The sequence below is a fragment of the Arvicanthis niloticus genome, unplaced genomic scaffold (genome assembly GCF_011762505.2).
Source record: "Arvicanthis niloticus isolate mArvNil1 unplaced genomic scaffold, mArvNil1.pat.X pat_scaffold_516_arrow_ctg1, whole genome shotgun sequence".
Classification (NCBI taxonomy): domain Eukaryota; kingdom Metazoa; phylum Chordata; class Mammalia; order Rodentia; family Muridae; genus Arvicanthis; species Arvicanthis niloticus.
In genome coordinates, this window is record NW_023046145.1 from 49964 (window position 1) to 71334 (window position 21371).

General features: G+C 43.6%; 1 protein-coding gene across 1 annotated transcript; it reads left to right on the forward strand.

Moving 5' to 3' along the window:
* Positions 1 to 63: 63 nt before the first annotated feature.
* Positions 64 to 19290, forward strand: LOC117702153 (snurportin-1-like). The gene is made up of 6 exons (XM_076706390.1): positions 64 to 298; positions 796 to 829; positions 5355 to 5517; positions 9659 to 9806; positions 17916 to 18020; positions 18242 to 19290. Exons 3-6 carry the CDS (start codon positions 5360 to 5362, stop codon positions 18350 to 18352), a joined length of 522 nt encoding a protein of 173 aa, XP_076562505.1. The 5' UTR covers positions 64 to 298; positions 796 to 829; positions 5355 to 5359; the 3' UTR covers positions 18353 to 19290.
* Positions 19291 to 21371: the final 2081 nt, after the last annotated feature.

Sequence of the window (21371 nt, forward strand, 5' to 3'; positions counted from 1 at the left end):
TTGGTGCGGTGAGTCTGGCCCTGTGTACTTTGGAGTCGTCTCTAGCTGCAAGCTCTAACTTCTTCTGACCGACCCAGGACTCTGGCTTCGAGGCCGTTACCTGGAGAGGCCAGTCTTGGGGGTCTCGGATTTGGTCCTGCTTTTGTCGTTGTATTTCAGGCAGTCTGGCCCGAACTCAGGAGGAACATTAGTGTGTGGCAGGGAGAATTCTGTAACCGAGAGACAGACGACTCCGTTGCTGGAGAGAGACAGTGGCGGGGAGGATCGCAGAGTTCACGGACGCGTGGTGGGAGCATCGGTAGGGCTGGAGAAGAGGCTTAGGTGGGCCTGACACTTCGGAGTTTGCTTTCTTCCGTCTCCTGTCTTACTGCCATTGCAGGTGTGTGCCACCTAGGGTACCGTTAGGGACCGTTTCAATGGCATACTATTCGGGATACCTTGAGGGGGAAGCTCAGTAATTATCTACTGAATACTCCCAGTTATATTTACAAACACTCTGATACACACCTTAAATTCACAAAGGTAATATGTCACGTTTAACAAATTTTCTTAGAAAGTATACTTAGTCGGGCATGGTGGCACATGCCTTTTATCTCAGCACTCAGAAGGCAGGCAGATCTCTGAGTTTTGAGGCCAGCCTGGTTTACAAGGGGAGTTCCAGGATAGCTAGGGATGTTGCACGGAAAATCTGTGCAACAAATTTTGTTTTGAAAAACAAAACAGAAAAAAAAAAAGTATTTTTAATGTCTTAAGGATATATGAATGCAGCTTTCTTCTTTTTTTCCTGGGTTTCAGACTCAAGGCTTGGAGAAAATTTGCTACATACTTGGCAAGTACTTTACCAACTCTTATAGCGCCGTCCATTACTTTTCTATTTGTTTATTTTCATGTGTCATGTATGCATATGTATATGCGTGTTTTGCACATGGGTGCAGTGCTGGGAGGAAAGTCAAAAGAGGACCTCAGTTTCCTGTAACTGGTTTACAGGTGGTCATGAATCACCATGTGGAACCCGGGTCCTCTGGAAGGGCAACCAGTACTCTTAACCTAATGGCTGAATCATCTCTCTGGTACCCTTCCAACCTATGCCCTATCCTGTCCTGCCCGGTCTTGCAAGATGGAAACAGTTGGTAACAATGTAAAGAGACTTCCCACTGCAGAACTATATATTTGAGTGGTTAAGATGGTGAGTCCATGCTTACTAACCTTACTCCATCCCCAAATCAATTGAAACCAAGCACTGTTGCTGAGCTACAAAGTCAGCGGCTTAGCTACATTGAGGGACTGGATTGCAGAAGTGGGGATTGGACCTAGGGGCGTCTCATATACAGTGGAAACGAAACGCTCCTCTATTGAGCTATAATTCCAGCCACTCTCTTAAGAAAAGATTTAGTTTCCTATGTCTCTAATTATATGTATGTGTACTATGTGCTTGCCCGGTGCTCACAGAGGCCAGGAGAGGGTATCAGATTTGTTGTGTGTTGGTCCTAGGAATTGAACCTAGTTCCTCTGTTAGGACAAGTGCTCCTAACCGCTGAGCCATCTCTACATCTTGTTTGGGTTTTTTTGAGGGAAGGTCTCAATAGACCCACACATGTCTAGAATTTCCTGTGTATTTGAGACTATGCATTGCTCCTCCTTTCCTGCCATCCTTCCATGATCCCCCCAGTGCTGGGATTTTAGGTATTGGTGAGCCTGGTTCCAGCCTGTTTTCTCTTTTCTTTTTTCTTGGTAAGTAAGGTCTTAGCAGGTTAGCAGGCTGGTTGTGAGCTTACTCTGTAACCCAGGCAGGCCTTTAGCTTGTCATCCTGTGCTGTGGAGTAGCTGAGGTTATAAGATTGTAGGTGTGAATCACCACATTTTTGTTGTTGTTGTTTTAGAGCAGGGTCTCTCTAATGTATTTCTGACTGACTTGGAGCTCACTGTATAGACCAGCCTGGCCTTCGATTTGCAGTGATCCTTCTGGGCGCGGTGGTGATACAAATGCTTCTGTACCTGGCTACCACGTTTTTTAAAAAAATTATCATTTATGTGTTTGTTTACTTGTTAATAACAAGTAGAGACTTAGATGTCATTGTGGCATATTTCAGACAAAATTCTATTTTTTTTGTTTCTCTCCCAGACATCTCCCTGTTGTGCCTTCCTCCCAGCTTTCTTTCTGCTTCCCTGTCATGCATGCTCTTTTTCCTTCTGTCCTCTCCCCCTTTTATTTTTATTTCCCATTTCCTGGTGTACACACTGTGTGTGAGTGTAGGTATATATGTGCAACATGTACATGCCCGGTGCTGTCAGAGGCCAGAAGAGGGCATCAGGTCCTTGGAACTGGAGTTTCAGATGATTTTTGAGTTTCAGTGTTAGTACTGGGAACTGCACTCAGGTCCTGTAGAAGAGCAGCCAGTTTTTGTTTGTTTGTTTTGCGACAGGGTCTGCTTGTCTTAGAAGTCACTATTAGACTGGGCTGTCCTTGAACTCACGGAGATCTACCTACCGCTGCCTCCCAAGTGCTGGAACTAATAAAGGTGTGCACCTCCATGTTCCACATGCATCCAGTGCTCTCGACTGCTGAGCCATCTTTGTAGCCCCCATCCCGAACACCCTTTTCGATACATCTTGATCTTGTGATCGCATATCTAGTTCAATTACCTATATCCATTCCTATACCCTTTTAGATAAACATTAAAAGTTAGGATCCACATGAGAGAGAAAACATTCAATTTTTATCATTCAGATCCAGGGGCTCATGTTAGCCCTACCTGGACTGGAACGCACAAAGATCTGTCTCTGTCTCCCAAGTGCTGGGATTAAAGGTATGCCAACATGGCTGGGGTATGCCTTTTTTTTTTTTTTTTTTTTTTTTTTTTTTTTTGATTTTCGAGACAGGGTTTCTCTGTGTAGTCCTGGCTGTCCTGGAACTCACTCTGTAGACCAGGCTGGCCTCGAACTCAGAAATCCACCTGCCTCTGCCTCCCAAGTGCTGGGATTAAAGGCGTGAGCCACCACCGCCCGGCTGCCATTTTTATTTTTATTATCTCTTCTATTGGCTGTCTAAGCTGGTTCCATTTCCTTGATATTGTGAATAATGCAGCAATAAACATGGATCTACACATTTCTGTAACTCCAGTTCCTAGGATCTGATGCCCTTTTCTGACCTGTGAGAGCACCAGGCTTGTACATGCCACACATATATACATCTAGGGAAAACACATACACAGAAAATGGAAAATAAAAAATAAGTCTTTTTAAGGGGAAGAGGACAAAAAACAAAACAAAACAAAACAAAACAAAACAAAAAAAAACCCAAAACATACATAACATGAAAGCAGAAAGAAGCTCTGTCTCAAAACAAAACAAAAACAAAAAAAAGAAGAAAAGAAAGCAGAAAGAAGGCTGGAGAACATAGAGTCCTTTGGGTATATATCCCGAAGTGATGTCTTTTAAGTCTATGCTAAAACACTATAACCAAAAGCAACTTAAAGAGAAAGGGGTTTACAGTTCCAGGTAACAGTCTGTCACTGAGGGAGTGAGGGCAGGAACCTGGAGACAGAAACTGATGCAGAGGCTGTAGAGGAATTTTCCTTATTGGCTTGCTCTTCATGGCTTACTCAACCTGCTTTCCTATACCACGGAGGATCACCTGCCCTGGAACTGGGTTTTCCCATGATATTCATCAATTAAGAAGAGTACCACAGCCAAACATTAGACAGAGCTCGGGAAGTCTTGTGGAAGAGTTGGGGAGGACTGAAGAACCCAGAGGGGATAGGGAGTCTATAAGAAGACCAATAGTGTCAACTAACCTGTACCCTTGGGGGCTCCCAGAGACTGAACTACCAACCAAAGAGCATACACTGGCTGGACCTAGCCCCCATCCCTACCCTGCACAAGATGTACAGCTTGGTTCTCATGTGGGTCCCCCAGTAACTGGAGCGGGGGCTTACCCTGACTCTGTTGCCTGCCTGTGGATCCTGTTCCCCTGACAGGGCTGCCTTGTCTGGCTTCAGTGGGAGATGATGTGCCTAGTCTTGCAGTGACTTGAGGCACCAGGGTAGGTTGGTACCTGGGGAAGGGGGACACTTCCTCCTTCTCAGAGGAGAAGGGGAGGGGGGTTTAATCAGGATGTAAAGTGAATAAATACATTCATTAATTGAGGGAGGAATGTATCACAAGTTTGCTTGTACCAGGCCAGTCTGGTAGGGACTTTCTCTCTCTCTCTCTCTTTCTTTCTTTTTTTCTTTCCTTCTTTTTTTTTTTTTGAAACGCAGCCCTGGCTGTCCTTGAACTCTATGCAGACTGGACCTGCCTTTGCCTCCAAAGTGCTAGAACTAAGGCCGTGTGTGTCGGCACACCTGGCCTTGGCATTTTCTTTCTTAAAATATTTATTTATTTACATTTTAAATGTTTTTTATGTGTATATGTTTGCCTACGTGTATGTTTGTGCAGCAAGCGAGTGCAGGAGACCTTGGAAGTCAGAAGAAGGCATTGAACCCAGGACCTGGGAGTTATGGCTGTGTTGAGCTGTCAGTTAAATCCAGGTCTCCTACAAGAGCAGTCAGTGCTCCTAACTACTGAGCTGCCCCAGCTCATGGGACATTTTTTTAAATTGATGTTCCTTGTTCCAAGATGACTCTGGCTTTTGTCATAGTTGTCATAAAATTAGCCAGCACAAATGGTATTGCTGTGTCATTTATAGCTCTATTTTAAAATTGTTTTAGAACCGCTAAAGATTATGTCTTTAATCCCAGCACTGGGGGCAGAGGTTGGGGAGGTCTCTGTGAGTTTGAAGGCAGCCAGGGTTACATAGTGAGTCTCTGTCCCAAAAAGAAAACAAAAAAATGTTTTCATCAGAGTTATTCTTGTTTTTAAGTGATAGCCCTTTAGAACTATTTTAGAGAAAAAATTAAGTTGTTCAGTCACGTCACTGGATGTCCATGGTGTCTCAGTGAATGGAAAATAGAAAAAAGAGTCAATCAAAGAGTGACTTTAGACAGTGGTGGTGCACGCCTTTAATCCCAGCACTTGGGAGGTAGAGGCAGGCAGATTTCTGAGTTCGAGTCCAGCCTGGTCTACAGAGTGAGTTCCAGGACAGTCAGGACTACACAGAGAAACCCTGTCTCAGAAAAAAAAAAAAAAAAAAAAGAGTGACTTTATTCTCTCAGCTATTAAACTTACCATTATTGAAGTACTGGTAGAAAATAACATTATTATTGTTAATGTATAACTCTTTCCCTCCATGGAAACAACTGAGTTTTGATTAAGTGAGGGTTTTTTGTTTGTTTTGGTTTGTTTTTTAATTACATCGTAACTGCGCATCAGCATGGTCGAAGTGAATTAATAAGCCATTTTCTTTATGTTTCTAGGGAAGATGGAAGAGCTGAGCCAAGCCCTAGCCAGCAGCTTTTGTGTGTCTCAAGAGCTGAACAGCACAGCTGCCCCCCACCCTCGCCTGTCCCAGTACAAGTCCAAGTACAGCTCCCTGGAGCAGAGCGAGCGGCGGCGCAGACTGCTGGAGCTCCAGAAATCGTAAGGGCGCTCTTACCCCTCGGCTTCTTTCTTTATGCTGGGAGCTGCAAATCTTTCGTGGGCAACGAGACTTGTTTCCTTAGAACCCCCTTCACACAAGGTCATTTCCTGTCCACAAGGTTGGGTGGGTAAATTCTGTCACAGGTAATTAATTATCTCTTGTCACTACGCTTTAGAAAAATAAGGAGAGAAAAAGCTGAACTCTTGAAGCAAAACTCAGTTATTTGGTTAAAATTTTCTTGGCAGCAGTACCCAACTTTACAGTTTAGGGATTCATGAAAGCCATGCTTAGATTTCCCTTCCCCTCATCCCCTGGATTGCTCATGTGTGGCTTCTCACTCACTGTGAGGATGGTCTTGGTATGTATGCCCTTCCCTTCTGCCTTCAGCTCAGATGTTTCTGTGTTACCCTTGGGAATCCAAGTTAATTCCCCAGAGCATCAGCAGAACCGTTCCTGTTCACTTAGCTCTAAATGCCAAATGAACAAATAGCGATAAATCGAGATAAGGCATGTTTTAGGCCGAAGGCCTCTCCTTTATTCTTAATGTATCTTTAGCCTCTTTGGGGTCAGAAATTAAGGAACTGGGAATTGGAAGAAACTAGCTGTAGCTGTACCAGTTGCATGGAGTCTGGACTTTGTGAAGTGCTGTATGAGTAGATGACTTTAACAGACAGTTCCTCATGAGCGAGGTCTGAGCTGTTTGCTGATCATAATCCCATGTCATCCCAGTTCACTCCGCCTTCCTTCCCTGCTTTCTTCTCTCTCTCTCTCTCTCTCTCTTTCTCTCTGTTTCTCTTTTCCTCCCTTCCCCTCTCCTTTCCTTCTTTCCTTTTTTTTTTTTTTTTTTTTTTTTTTTTTTTTTTTTTTTTTTCTAAGACAGGGTTTCTCTGCGTAGCCCTGGTTGTCCTGGAACTCACTCTGTAGACCGTGATGGCCTCTAATTTAGAGATTCACCTGCCTTTGCCTCCCAAGTGCTGGGATTAAAGTCGTGTGCCACCACCACCCAGCTCCTTCCCTCTTTTCTATTGTAACATTATTTTCTTTTTCTTTTTCTTTTTTTTTTTTTTTTGGTTTTTCGAGACAGGGTTTCTCTGTATAGCCCTGGCTGTCCTGGAACTCACTCTATAGACCAGGCTGACCTCGAACTCAGAAATCCACCTGCCTCTGCCTCCCAAGTGCTGGGATTAAAGGCGTGCGCCACCACCGCCCGGCTGTAACATTATTTTCAAATAGGTAGCACATTATATGGCTCAAAATACATGGAAACGTGTATGGTAAAAACATTCCTTTCTGGTCTAGTTCCCTCCTTAAATTACTAGTTCCTTCTGTACGCTTGCAAAGCTATCTTGTACAGATAGAAGTGTATACTTGTATGCAACCTTATTTTATCCTTGCAATACAGTTAAACAATTCAGGCTAATAAGTTGTCTGAAGAGGCAAAGGTGCCTGCTGCCAAGCCTGTGGGTCTGAGTTCCATCCCAAGGACCCATTTGGTGGAAGAAGAAAACTGATTCCTTACAGGTTATCCTCTGATCTCTTTATGTGCCCGTGGCACATGTATGCCTACACACCTACACACAAAATAAATAGATAAAGTGGATAAAGTGAAGTCATTTAAAAAATTCAATTATTGAGGTACTACACTTACTGTATGCTTGTTTGTTTGTTTGTTTGAGATAGAGTCTCAGGGCTTGAGCGACGACTCAGTGTGTAAAGTTCTTATGTAAGATAAGAACCTCAGTTTAGATTCCCAGGATCCAAGTAAAACACGATCATGGCGGTGAGCATCTACAGACTCAGTGCTGTGGAGGGCAGAGATTGGTGCTCCCTGAGCTTCCTGGGGGAAGCTTTCAGTGTAGCTGAAACAGCAACCTCTAACCTCAGCAAGAAAAAGGGAAGGAGAGAGACTCCTGATATCAGCCTTCAGCCTACACACACACACACACACACACGCACACGCACACGCACACGCACAAAGAAACCAGTTGGTTTTTGTGTCTGATTTTTTTTTTTAAGATTTAAAATTTTATTTTATATATGAGTGCTCTATCTACATGTATACCTGCATTACAGAAGAGGGCATCAGATCCCAGGATAGATGGTTGTGAGCCGCCATGTAGTTGCTGAGAGTTAAACTCAGGACCTCTGGAAGAGCAGTCAGTGCTCTTAACCACTGAGCTGTCTCTCCAGCCTGAAAATGCTATTTTTAATAAATAGAACTGGCATGTTGATATACATCCGCATCCCAGTGTGAAGGAAAAGGTAGAGGTAGGAGGATTAGAAGTTAAGTATCAGGGCTGGAGAGATGGGTTAGTGGTTTAGAGTGCTTGCTGTTCTTACAGAGGACCCAAGTCCAGTTCCTAGCACCAAAGTCAGATGGCTCACGATCACCTGTAACTCCTGCACCTGGAACAGTGGTTCTCAACCTTCCTAATGTTATGACACTTTAATACATACAATTATTTTTGTTGCTACTTTATAACTGTAATTTTGCTACCGTGTTATGGATCATAATGTAAAATATCTGTGGTTTTTGATGATCTTAGGTAACTCCTGTGAAAGGGTCATTCAAGCCAGGCAGTGGTAGCGCACGCCTTTAATCCCAGCACTTGGGAGGCAGAGGCAGGCGGATTTCTGAGTTCAAGGCCAGTCTGGTCTACAGAGTGAGTTCCAGGACAGCCAAGGCTATACAGAGAAACCCTGTCTCGAAAAACAAAAAAAAAAAAAAAAGAAAAAAAAGAAGAAAGAAAGAAAGAAAGAAAGAAAGAAAGAAAGAAAGAAAGAAAGAAAGAAAGAAAGGGTCATTCAGTCTCTCAAAGGGATCACAACCCACTGGTTGAGGAGAACTGCTGATCTACAGAATCTGTTGCCCTCTTCTGGCCTCCATAGGCAACTACACACACATGCACATGCACAGAGAAAGGGTCATCCTGGGCTACTAGGGAATTTGAGACTATCCTAAGCTACTTGAGACTATCTGAGCAAAACAAAAGCTTGGGTGTTTGTGATGCATGCCTGGAATCCCAGCATTCAGCATTCAGAGGTGGGAGGATCTCTGTGAGCTCCACACCAGCCTGGTCTACATTATAAGTTCTGGGACAGCCAGGAGTACATAGTAAGACCTTGTCTCAGAAAAATAAGAAAATAAAGGCTGTGGCCAGAGGGCAGAGGAGTTCAGAGCCTGCCTTGGTTAAGGTCGCTCTGGGCAAGTAAGTGAATCCAGATCTAATAAATTACTAAATAAAAACCAAGAGTGGATGGTAGATATACAGCTTCTTGATAGAGCGCCAGCCTCAAAGGCCTTAGCACAAGGCCTGAAGTTTAAATCTCACTGTGGGTTAAAGTGGACGTGGGAGGAAAAAGAGAAAAGAAAAGAAACAAGTTAAAGATGGTGACCCTTCCTTCCCTTCCTTCCTCCCTCCCTCCCTCCCTCCCTCCCTCCCTCCCTCCCTTCTTTCTTTCTTTCTTTCTTTCTTTCTTTCTTGACAGGGTCTTAACTGTGTAACTCTCCTAGAACCCACTATGTAGACCAGGTTGGCTTTGAACTCTCAGAGATCCACCTGCTTCTACCTTCCCAGCCAGGATCAAGGATGAGTGCCACTATACCAGGAGGATGTCAAAATCTTAAGACAAGAGACCTCTTTTGAAGGTCAAGCAAGAAAAGGCTGAGTTTTGAGGTTGTGTTTGTTTGTTGACTTGTTTTGTCAGCATGCTGTCTGATGTGGAAAGTCCCAGAAGATGTTCTTCTTTTGGACTTCTCACTGCATTTAGTGTTTCCTCCTTCCAGTCTCCAGAGCCTTTGATGGGTATGCCAGACAGGAAATGTTACTTCTCATCTGGAATGCAGTGGGGTAATGTGGGTTCAGCAGATGCAGCTAGTGAATCTTGGAAATTCCTTTAAGAATAAATATTTTACTTTGACTATTCTTAAGAAACTGAGGAAGGCTGAGTGTGTCAGAAGGAGTTTCCTGATTCGGAATGATGAGGAAACAGTTACTAGTTTAACTTTGCAAAGGAAATTCTGTTTTTTCTTACCCACACCAGAATCTAAATTTGTCATCCTTGAATTGAGTGAAATCTGTCACATTGTGGGATATCTTTTTATGGTAGGTATATCCCTGACCTTATCTTTTTCTCCAGCAAGCGGTTAGATTATGTGAACCATGCCAGAAGACTGGCCGAAGATGACTGGTCAGGGATGGAGAGTGGGGAAGAGGAGAGCAAGAAAGATGAAGAGGACATGGACATAGACCCTGGCAAGAAGCTACCAAAACGCTACGCTAATCAAGTAAGTGTTGTAGAGTGTGCACCTTCCTTCCACGTGCAGTCAGACCATCAAAATACATGCAAGCCTTGCGAATGAGGACTCTCTGGGATATTTGCAGGGGGAACAGTGGCTGACTTGGAAGCACTGATGAAGCTGGACCTAGCAATGTATCATGCTTTTAATCGCAGCACTTGGGAGGCAGAGGCAAGTGGATTTGTGAGTTTGAGGCCAGCCTGGTCTACATAGTGAGTTCTAGGACAGCCAGGGCTATGTAGTGAGACCCTGTCTCAAACAAAGCAAAAACCCACTGCTGAAGTCTGTGGACAGTGGTCTGGAGTCACTAGCCCATTGAGCCCGTGCTGTTAACCAGAGGCCGTCAGCTCACTACAGGAGGCTCCTGAGCTCCTCCTATTCTAAACAGACCCCACATCTGCATTCTCCCCCTTCATCCTCTTGGGCAGGGAATACATAACAGTCCAGGGCTTCGCAGTGTTAGGCAAATGTTCTGTCACTACTGAACTGGAATCCCAGACTCTTTGTCTTTTGTCATTTTTTAAAGATAGGGTCTTTCTGTGTAGCCCTGGCTAGCCTTGAACTTACAGCAATCCCTTCTTTTGCTGTAATTACAGGTATGGACCATCATATCTGGCCTTCCATGTATTTTTTTAGTTGTTTTGTTTTTTTTTTTTTTTTTTTTTTTTTTTTTTTTTTTTTTTTTTTTTTTTTTAAGACAGGGTCTTGGCTATCCTGGAATTAGAATTCACATGTGGACCAGGGTTGGCTTTGAACTCAGAGATCAGCCTGCCTCTGCCTCCCAAGTGCTGGGATAAAAAGGGTGTGATACCACACCTGGCTTTTTTTTTTTTTTTTAAATAGTCCTTGCATAGTTGGCTTGGGTGGGGGTGTGGGGGGCCTATTCACTACCCTAGTCCCTCATCCCTTTCTTGGTTGGTCATCTTTCCCACCTAGCGTATTAGGCCAGTCTTGACATGGTATACTGAGGTTGGTAACAGGTAGGAAGTACATCTTAATGACTTAATTACCTTAAGTAAAGAGATCCTGTGCAGAACAACCAGTTGGCTGAGGTAACATTGAACTGTGATACAGTGGTCCTTGTGCCACACTCAACTAAACATTCTACTGTGGCTGGTGGTGCTGCAGGGGAAACAGGAAAGAGACTGGCCCAGGCAGTCCTTGCGTCCAGAAGAAGAAAAGGGTTGGGTCTGAGTTAAAGCTGGGTCTTCCCTGCTGTAATGTACTACTTTGTAGAATCTTGTTGCCTTCAGAATTTAGAAATACCTGTTTACCTGTTTTTCTCTTCCAAATCTAGTACAAACAATACCTTCTATGACAAACTATACTTCATTTTTGTTTATTTGTGACAGGGTTTGGCTATACAGCTCAGGTTGGCCTTGAATTCATGATTCTTGTGCCTCTTACAATTCAGTTCGGTTCAGGAACATTGAAGGGCTTGGTATAGCTACCAGGCTTCACTGTGATATAGACATGGATCGTAAATAGCCCCCTATACTTTTAGAATAAGCATAGGATATAACTTTTGCTATAAGAAAATAAAATTGGGGCTGGAGAGATGGCTTAGCAGTTGAGAGTACTGACTGCTCTTCCAGAAGACCTAGGTTCAATTCCCAGCACCTGTAAATCCCAGCATTTAGTTGAGAGGTCAAGGCCTTGGTCAAGGATTACCAAGGCCAGCTAAAGCTACATAATAAATTCTAGATCAAAACTGATATATAGTATGGAATTTAATTTCAAGAAAGAGGGGGAGGGAGAGAGGCAGGGAGGACTGTGTAGCTATCACGTTATTTAATTCTAGGACATTATCTTTCTGTTTGCCGTATTTTATTAGCCACGTTAATTTGCAGTCGTATGTATGTATGTATGTATGTATATATGCATTTTGCTTACTCAGCCTTCACCCTGTCTTCTGTCTCTCTCACCGTACAACTCCCCCTACTCCCTTCAATCCCTTTCCCAAGTCCATGTCTTTTTGTTTTGTGGCCTGCTGCAGTTAACCAGGGTCGTCAGTGTTGTCTGGATTTGAACCTATACGTTGGAGCCTGACGCTCATTTATGGATGTGCATCTGAAAACACTGATTCCCCCCTCCCAGAATCTATCTTTAGCCTCTAGTTCAGCAGGGAGGTATAGATCTTGTTTACAAGGCCAGTCTTTTGTAGGCCCAGTATAAGAAACTATAGTTGCCATGAGTTCATGATTGCAATGGTTAGATCATACCCATAAGATGGAGAAGAAAGCATTTTATAGCCCTTCCTCATATTTTCCATTTCCTCTTCCAAGATGTTCCCTAAGCCTTAGAGGGGGAGGTATTAATGTCTTATTTAGGACTGTCACTTATTCTCATTACCGTCATTCTCTCTGAGAGAGTCAAGGTGCCGTGATCGGACCTTGAAGTTGGAAAGCATCAAAAGAGCAATTCATTATATCAGAAGCAACAGGACAGGGCCTTAAAAGGGCAAAGAGGCTTCCCTTTAAAACCTGGAAAGGAGATAGGTATATAATGCATTCATTTTATCCTAGGATGGGAAGCAGAGGCAGGCAGATCTCTGGGAATTCAAAGCTAGTTTAGTTTTTTCATATGGAGTTATAGACCAGCCAGGGGTTACATAGTGGAATACTGCCTCAAACAAACAAACAAACAAACAAACAACCCCAAAACTCTAAAACAAACCTGGAAAGGAGATTCATTAAACAAGATAGCTGAAATTAAAAGAGTAAGAGAGTAGCAACCATAGACAGTATGATGTAGGCCCTGAAGGGGAGACAGTGCCTGTATAGAAATTCCCAGAACAACTGGAATATTTGGACTTTATAAGTTTTCAGAGGCTGGTGGGGAATTCCACCCAGTGTGATTCAGTTTGGTTTACTTTAGATGATTCTATGCATGGAGCCATGTACTGGGTAGGGCCATAAATTTGTCTTCCACAGCTCAGTAAGACCATTGATGTCTTTTCTCGCCCAGTAGTCTGAGAGCAACTTCTGGTACTGTGAAGCTAGCCAGAAGGGGGGAAGCTTCCATCTCAGTTCCAAGCTGATTGTTCTATTATCTTACGACTAACTGTATTATCTTTAGCAGTAATGTCTTTTTTTAAAGGTTCATTGTATTTATATTTAGTTATTTGAGTTTGTGTCTCTGTGTGTGTGTGCGTGCATCATGCGTGAATTTATGTATACTTATTGGGGGTGACCACAGATGCCGAAGGTATCTGATCATCTGAAGCTAGAGCTATGGGTTGTTGTGAGCCGTTGGGGCATGGGTGTTGGGAATTGGATTCTCTTCCTCTGGTAGAGCAACAAGTACTTTTAACCACTGAGCCATCTCTCCAGCACCAGCAGTCAGTTCCTATTGTCTTGTTCTGGTGACTCACGTTTATTTGAGATAGTAGCCCAGGCTGGCCTTTCAGTTGCTGTCTAGCCAGGATGATCTTGAATTCCAGATCCTTAATCTTTACTTCCAAGTATAGAATTCTAAGTGTGCTTTACCGTTACTAATTCTAGAACAGTTTTATCACCAATACACACATAATTACAATATTCCATAGTCATTTGTTCCCAACTAGCTCATAACTCAGTTCCCATTTATAGTAATCTAAGTTCTACTACATGGCTGGTTAACTTTCCTCAGTTTGTTATGGTCTGGCTTCCTCCACAGCTCTGTAGTGAGTCTCTCTGAGCTTGACTCTTCCCATAGTCCCTCTCTCCGCCTGGAAGTCCCGCCTACTATTTCCTGCCAGCTATTGGCCATCAGCTCTTAATTAAAGCCAATCAGAGAATTCCTTAGGCAGGTGGGGAAGGACAGAGTCACCTTCACATGGTACAAAAATGTTACCCCAGCAGTCATTTGTTAAAAATGTTACCCCAGCAGTCATTTGTTAAAATGTTACCCAGCAGTCAGTCACTAGCAGTACATTCCCACTAGTCCTCCATTCTCCTTTTGCAAACCTGTCTACATCTATAGACCAGCCTGTTCTGGATTAATTGTGGCCTTTTGTCTTCTTTCAGTTAGCATAAGATTTTCATGGTTCATTTATGTTATAGTATTTATTCATTCTTGTGTGTTTATTGTCAACTAATACTCCATTAAAGGGACATATTTACTCATTCTTCAATTAATGACCTTTTGTATTGCTTCTACTTTTTGACTATTATGAATGATGCTACTGTGGTGGTGTGTGTGTGTGTAAACTTTGTATATACACTTTAGGAAAATGTGTGTTCTATCATTTACCATTTATTTTCTTTATGTTCAAGAATATTTCATTTATTATTATTGTGTGTGTGCATGAGTGTACACATGTGGTAGTGATAGAACTTGCAAGGTTTTTTCCCCACCGGTTTGCACAGCAAGCACGTTAACCATGAGCCCTCTCCCCAGCCTTGACTTCCTACCTTCTCCGTGCTCCCCTCTCCTTCCCCTTTAACCTTTAGCAGTGTTGGGAATTGAACCCAACATATGGACTTTGACAGGCAAGCATTCCCCACTGGGCTCTATCCCAGCCCCACTTGGTTTGGGGTGGATTTGGACCCTGTTAGTGGTGATTCAGCAAGCTAGAGATATAGTTCCCTGCTGCCCCAGCAGCCTGAGGAGTCCTTTTCAGAACCCCATTCTAGTAAAGCCAGATTGTTGACTTTCTCAGAATGGAATTTCAGGATGAGCCAGTATGAAAGCATTGTTATATTTATTTTTTAACGTTTTATTTATTTACTTGAATGTATCTATGTGTATGTTGACTAGTTTTTATATCAATTTGACGGAAGCTAGCTCATCTGGGAGGAAGGGCTCTTAGTTAAGAAAATGCCTCCATAGGATTGGCTTGCAGGAAAGTCTGTAGGGCATCTTTTTGATTGATGATTGATACAGGCAATACAACTCCTGGGCAGGTGGTCCAGGGTGCTATAAGGATGCGGCTGGGCAAGCCGTGAAAAGCAAGCCAGGAAGCAGCATTCCTGTTACCTCTGCTTCAGTTGCCTCCAGGTTCCTGCCCTGACTTACTCAATGGAATTACAAGTGAAATAAACCCTTCTCTCTCTCTAAGTTGCTTTTGGTCCTGGTGTTTTATCACAGCACTAGAAGTAGAAATGTGTGAGGATGCATCTGCCGTGGTGCGTGTGTGAAGGTCAAAGGAAAACCTGTAGGAGTCAGGTCTTATCCTCCACCATGTGATTCCCAGATACTGAATTCAGGTAATTACCCTGGTGGCAATTGTCTTTACCCACTGGAGTTATCTTGCTAACCAGAATGTTTGCTTGCTTGCTTGCTTGTTTGTTTAATGAAGTTTCCCAATTAAAAAAAAATTAATTCTTATTTTATGTGCATTGGCATGAAGGTGTCAGATCCCCTGGAACTGGAATTACAGACAGTGTGAGCTGCCACAGGGGTGCTGGGAATTGAACCTGGGTCCTCTGGAAGATCAGCTTGTGCTCTTAACCACTGAGCCATCTCGTCAGCCCCAAGTTTTCTAATTTTTTTTTTTTAATTTTTTTTTCAAGTTTTCTAATTTTAAAAAATTTTTATTACTTATTTTATTTTGTGTGCACAAGTCTTTTGTTTACATGTATGTATATATGCATACCACGTGTATGTCTGGTGCCTGTGGCGGTCAAAACAGGGTGTCAGATTCCCTAAAAAGGCGGTATGGATGCTTATGAGCTACTGTGTGAATATGGAAACTGAACTTGGGTCCTCTGCAAGAATAACAAGTAGTCTTAATTGCTGAGCCATCTCTGTAGCCCTCATAAAAGGTTTTACTTACTTGTGGGAGTTAACAGAAAGACTGAGTCACTGACGGAGTTACCCTTCATTTCGTTTATGATAGCCACACATAGGATTTTGATGAGTTTTGATGTTATTGTTTTTGAGGAGTTGCTAGGAGGAGCTCAGCAGTTAAGAGTGTTAGCTGCTCTTCCAGGGTACTTAAATCTAATTCCTAACACCCACATGATCATTCACAACAGTTCCTAACTCCAGTCTGAGGGATCTGATGCTCTCTTCTGGCTTCTTGGGCACTGGGCATTCACAAGATGCACAGATATACATGCAAGCAAATACTCATATATATAAAGTAGAGTTTAAAATTTGCTAGGAGATTTAAATTATATCACAGGGTAATTCCTGAGGCTTATGGAACAGGATTACACTTTGTAATCAAAATTATAGATCATGGGGCTGGAGAGATGGCTCATCGGTTAAGAGCACTGACTGCTTTTCCAGAGGTCCTGAGTTCAATTCCCAGCAACCACGTGGTAGCTCACAACCATTTGTAATGGGATTGGATGCCCTTTTCTGGTGTATCTGAAGACAGCAACAGTATACTTACATAAAAATAAATAAATCTTAAAAAAAAAAAAACCAAAAAACCCAAACTATAGATCACAGGGGTACCGGGAGTTAGGATATTGTAACTGTAAGTAAAACCGAATAATCTTGTTGTTGTTAGAGTTCCAGAATATATTTAGAAGAGTAAGGTCACATCCAAGATATATGCCTAAGCATATATTAAGCCTAGTGTGTTGGTGTATTGTTAACATTCGTAAATCAACACATCTTTATATCAAAGGACCCTCTTTTTTTTTTTGGTGTGTGTGGGTGGCTGGGGATGACAGGGTCTCACTGTGCCTGTTGGCCTGGACTTCTCTCTGTAAAACCACAGACTGACCTCAGACTCAGAGATTTACCTTGCCACCACACCCTGCCAGAGGAATTTTTGTTGGTTTTTTTTAGGCTGAATTTCATTGTGTAGCCCTGGTTGGCCTGAAGCTCACAGCCGGGTACCTGCCTGTGCTGCTGCTGGCCTTAAAGATAAAAGGATATACACTGTCACACCAGACCTAAGGAAATTCTGGGGACGAGGGGCAGTTGAGACAGCATCTCAGTATTATTATTGTTCTGTTGTTCTGGAACTCAACTATGTAGACCAGGTTGGCCTGGAATTCCCAGAGATCCTCCTGCCTCTGCCTCTTAAGTGCTGGCATTATAGTGTGGGCTACCACACCTGGATGAACCAAAGGATGAGAATTTTTTTTAACATTATCTTGGGGCTGAAGAAATGTCTCAGTGGTTAAGAGCACTTCTTTCAGAGTCTTGGAGTCCAGTTCCCAGCCTCCATGTCGTGGCTCTGAATATAACTTGAGTACCAGAGAACCCAGAGTCCCTTTTCTGATCGCCTCTAAGAGCACCCGTGGTATGATGCACGTGTGAAGACAAAACACTCACATGTAAAATGAAATAAGTAAATCTAAAAGAACCTTTGAAGTGTTTCCTGTGAGTGAAGGCCCCTTAGAGCAAACATTGGGAACCATGCAAGAATTCTTCTTTTTAACATGTGACTATATTTAAGCCTGCATGAGTTTCTGAGCACCTCATGCATGTAATATGCTTAAATCTCCCTTCTCCCCCAGACAGGGTTTCTTTGTGTAACTTTGACTGTCCTGGAACTCACTCTGTAGACCAGGCAGGTCTTGAACTCAGAGATCCACCCACCTCTGCCTTCCCAGTGCTGGGATCTAAGGTGTGAGCTCCCACTGGCCGTTCAGGCCTGTATTCCTAACATTCAGGAGGTAGAGCCAAGAGGATCCTAAGTTCAGAGTCATTGTCATGTACATAGTGAGTTCAAGGCCAGCCTTAAAGATCTGAGATAACATCTCATTAAGTTGCCCAGGCAAGTTGTGAATTGCCATCCTCCCACCCGAGCTTCCCAAGTAGCTGAGATTATACACCTATCCCACCATGCCTACTTCTTAGTATCTTTTATTGTCGTGTGTGGCATGTCACTTTGGGAAATGATAGTCAGGTCTGAGCAGGACTCAAGGTGATTATTTGTTCCTGAGGTGTAAATCCAGAGTGTAATAGTTATGCTGGTAGTCACCAGGCAAATAAGGAAAGGGAAAGCCCCTCACTGTAGGCCTTGAGGTAAGGACGTAAGTAGGATGCAGACAGTGATGATAAGGACAGATGCCGCACTTGGGGTAGAAGTACCTCTGTCCTCAGCTTTTAGCTGTACTCGTGTTATGTATATAGGATATGAATGTTCTTGTTGTAATGTTTGAGTGGCACACTCCTGCTGATCCTTTAACACTGTTTTTGTCTTCCCAGTTGATGCTTTCTGAGTGGTTAATTGATGTTCCTTCAGATTTGGGACAAGAATGGATTGTGGTTGTGTGTCCTGTTGGGAAAAGAGCCCTTATCGTGGCCTCCAGGGTGAGTAGCTGCTTCCTGCCTCTTATGCCTGCAAGCCTAGTGTGTGTTGAAAGGATTGTCTGCCTCCTTTTCATCTGGGCCTGGAGTTGGCCTCCTAGTACTTTCCTGCCAGAAAAGGCTGTTGCCAGCCCTCTTTGGGCTAATGACAGCCCTGTAGAATGAAGATGAAGAGTCAGGGTACCTGTGAATGCCTAATGAGCGTGGTAGCTTTCTCTCTACAGGGTTCAACCAGTGCCTACACTAAGAGTGGCTACTGTGTCAACAGGTTTTCTTCCCTTCTGCCAGGAGGCAACAGGAGAAACTCAACAACGGCCAAAGGTACCTACATGTGATATCTGTTTACTATGTTTGGGTTTCCTCCTGACTGTCCCTTTGGTGCTGAGGCTCAATCACAAAGGATCTCTGAGGCTTCAGGGACCAATTCAGTAGGTGAAAGTGCTTTTTGAGAAGTCCTCATGACCTGAGTTGGACCCCTAAAACCTCCAGTGAAAGTTAAAGAGTTAACTCCTAAGAGTTGCCGTGTGGTCCCCACACAAGGCGTAAGTACTGTAACACATGCCCATGCACACACAACTTACATAACAGTAAAACTTTAAATTACACTACCACTAAGCTACATCCATAGTCCCAGATTTGTGTTTTCTTGAGATAATGTAAACCGTGTGTCTTAGTTAGGGTTACTATTGTCTGATGAAACACTATGTCCAAGAGCAAGTTCAAGAGGAAAAGGCTTATTTGCCCTACACTTCAGCATTGTAGTTCATTTAAGGAAGCGAGGACAGGAACTCAAACAGGGCAAGAAGGGAGGAGCTGATGAGGGGTGGCTATGGAGGGGTGCTGCTCACTGGCTTGTTAAGCTTGCTTTTTAAAATAGAACAGAGGACCACCAGCCCAGGGGTGACATCACCCAGAATGGGCCGGGCCCTCCCCCATCAGTCACTAATTAAGAAAATGCTCTACAAAGTTGCCTACAGCCAGATCTTATGGAGGCATTTTCTTAATTGAGGTTCTCTCCTCTCAGATGTCTTTAGCTTTTGTCAAGTTGTCTTAGAACTATCCAGCACACCATGTAACCCAAGCTGGCCCAGACCTCCTGGTCTTCCTGCCTTAGCCTTCCCCATGCTAGGATTATAAACTGAGATTGAAGCCATTATACCTAGTTATTTACTAAGTTTTTATCATTCAAGAAGAGTGTCTTGTGCCAGGCAGTGGTGGCACTTGGGAGGCAGAGGCAGGTGGATTTCTGAGTTCGAGGCCAGCCTGGTCTACAGAGTGAGTTCCAGGACAGCCAGGGTTACACAGACAAACCCTGTCTCCAAAAACCAAAAACCAAAACCAAAAAAAAAAAAAAAAAAGAAACAAAGAAACAAAGAAACAAAGAAAGAAAAGTGTCTTGTATTGCCCAGGCTATCTTCAAGCTTGTCATGTAGTCAAGACTTGAAATCTTTGTCTTCTTTGATCTACTTCCCAAGTAGTAGGGTTACAGGCATGTGCCATTATGCTTGGTTTATTTGCATTTTTAAAAAACTGGTACAAGATGGTGTTTTGCTTGGTTGGGTATTTTTGTTAGGCTATTTGTGTTTTGTTTTTTTAATTTTTTAAAAATATATTTTAGTATTTTGTGTGTATGGATATTTTGTCTGCTCGTATATCTGCATCATTTGCATGCAGTGCCCCTGGAGGCCAGAAGAATTCGGCAGACCCCCTCCACCCCCCCAGTGCTAAAGTTATAAACTACTGTGTGTTGCCATGTGGATGCTGGGAATTGAGCCAGGGTTCTCTGGAGGAGCAGCCAGTGCTCTGAACTTCTGAGCCATTGCCCCAGCACCATCATTGCTCCAACACCATGGTTTTGCCTATGAGCCGATCCCTTGTTGCACAGACTGGCCTTCAGATTGCCCTGTAGCTCAGGATGGTCTTACACGTCTGATCTTTCCGTCTCTAGCCCCATAGAACTCCTAGGTGCCCGCCTCTGTCCCTTGCTTTATGAGCTGGTATTGAACCCGCCAGACAAGTACTTTGACAGTGGAGCTATATCCCTGACTCAATGTTTTCCTGCTGTTTGTTTTTAACAGTGAGTCCGTCCAGTAGGTTTGAGGACAGAACAAAGTTCAAAACCCTCAAATAGTCTCCGTGGGAAAAAGCAGAAAACAAACGGGCAGTTATACTTAGCATTTCCGTCGGTGGCAGGGAGAGAGGGATGTTTCTGATGCCTCAGTGTGGGGGACGTGAGAATTGAATGAAGTCAAGGAAGTTGGGGTGGACCTCTGACACATGTGGGTGGATTCCCTAATTAGTGGGGTGTACCGTTTGTCTTTGGCCTCAGCTCAGCACCTTGACGACAATGGTCTGGAAGGGCTTAGTTCACGAGCAGTTATACTGACTGGTCTGGGGCCTCAGTCCTTTGGTTGTAGATGGGCATGTTGACCTTGGTGATCTCAAGGGTGTCTGTGTAGAACAGGAGGCTCTGTGCCCTTCGGCTGCTTTGCATCCCCGGGTGCTGATTGTCACAAACCTCTAGTAGCTAGGTGGGGCCTCTTTAGTTCTATGAGTGCTCCCTGGTCCTGTCTGCTGCTTCTGGCCTTAGATGCAGGTGAGGTAGCTCCCCGTTCCCCTTTGTTTTGTAGAAGCAGGTAGAGTTTGCATTTGTAAAATCTCAGGTGTTTTTCTATAAAATATGAGCTGTTGCAGGGCGGTGGTGGCACACACCTTTAATCCCAGCACTTGGGAGGCAGAGGCAGGCGGATTTCTGAGTTCGAGCCAGCCTGGTCTACAGAGTGAGTTCCAGGACAGTCAGGACTACACAGAGAAACCCTGTCTCAAAAAATCCAAAAAAAAAAAAAAAAAAAAAAAAAAAAAAAAAAAAAGAGCTGTCGTTGATTTTGAGTCTCAGGGCCAGCTCCTGTTGGTTTACGCCTGTTACTCTCCAAGAACGAGGCCACTTCCCTATTCCAAAGTCTTGACCCCTGGTCAGTGCTGGAAATCCATAGGGAAAAGCCTTGTGCTTTAGGAGACAGGGAGAAACTCTTGCTGAGGCGTCACCATCAGAGCAATGCCAGAACTTTGCTGTGTGCCTGAGCACAGCAGGCTTTTGATTAGTTGTTTTAATGATCTCCAAGGTCAAGTCTCCTCAGCTGCACAACTGCAGCCCTGTGAGTCCCTCTAGGCAGTACGTCTTTGAATGAAGGTCATCATACCTTACAAAATGTCTTGTAGTGAGCTGTTTCTGGGATTCCCAGCCTAATTTCCTTCCTCCTTTGCTTTCCCTAGCTACTGTAGCTTTCCTCCTACCTGGCCTCAGTAAACAGACTGGGGTTAAGGATTAGATACGAATTCTTGGTTGGTGTGAGT

Bases quoted from the DNA above. Each gene is read 5' to 3' on its own strand.
- LOC117702153 (XM_076706390.1), top strand. From the start codon at position 5,360: ATGGAAGAGCTGAGCCAAGCCCTAGCCAGCAGCTTTTGTGTGTCTCAA. The intron at 5,518-9,658 runs GTAAGGGCGCTC...CTTTTTCTCCAG, and splicing joins CTGCTGGAGCTCCAGAAATC to CAAGCGGTTAGATTATGTGA. The intron at 18,021-18,241 runs GTGAGTAGCTGC...TTCTCTCTACAG, and splicing joins CCCTTATCGTGGCCTCCAGG to GGTTCAACCAGTGCCTACAC.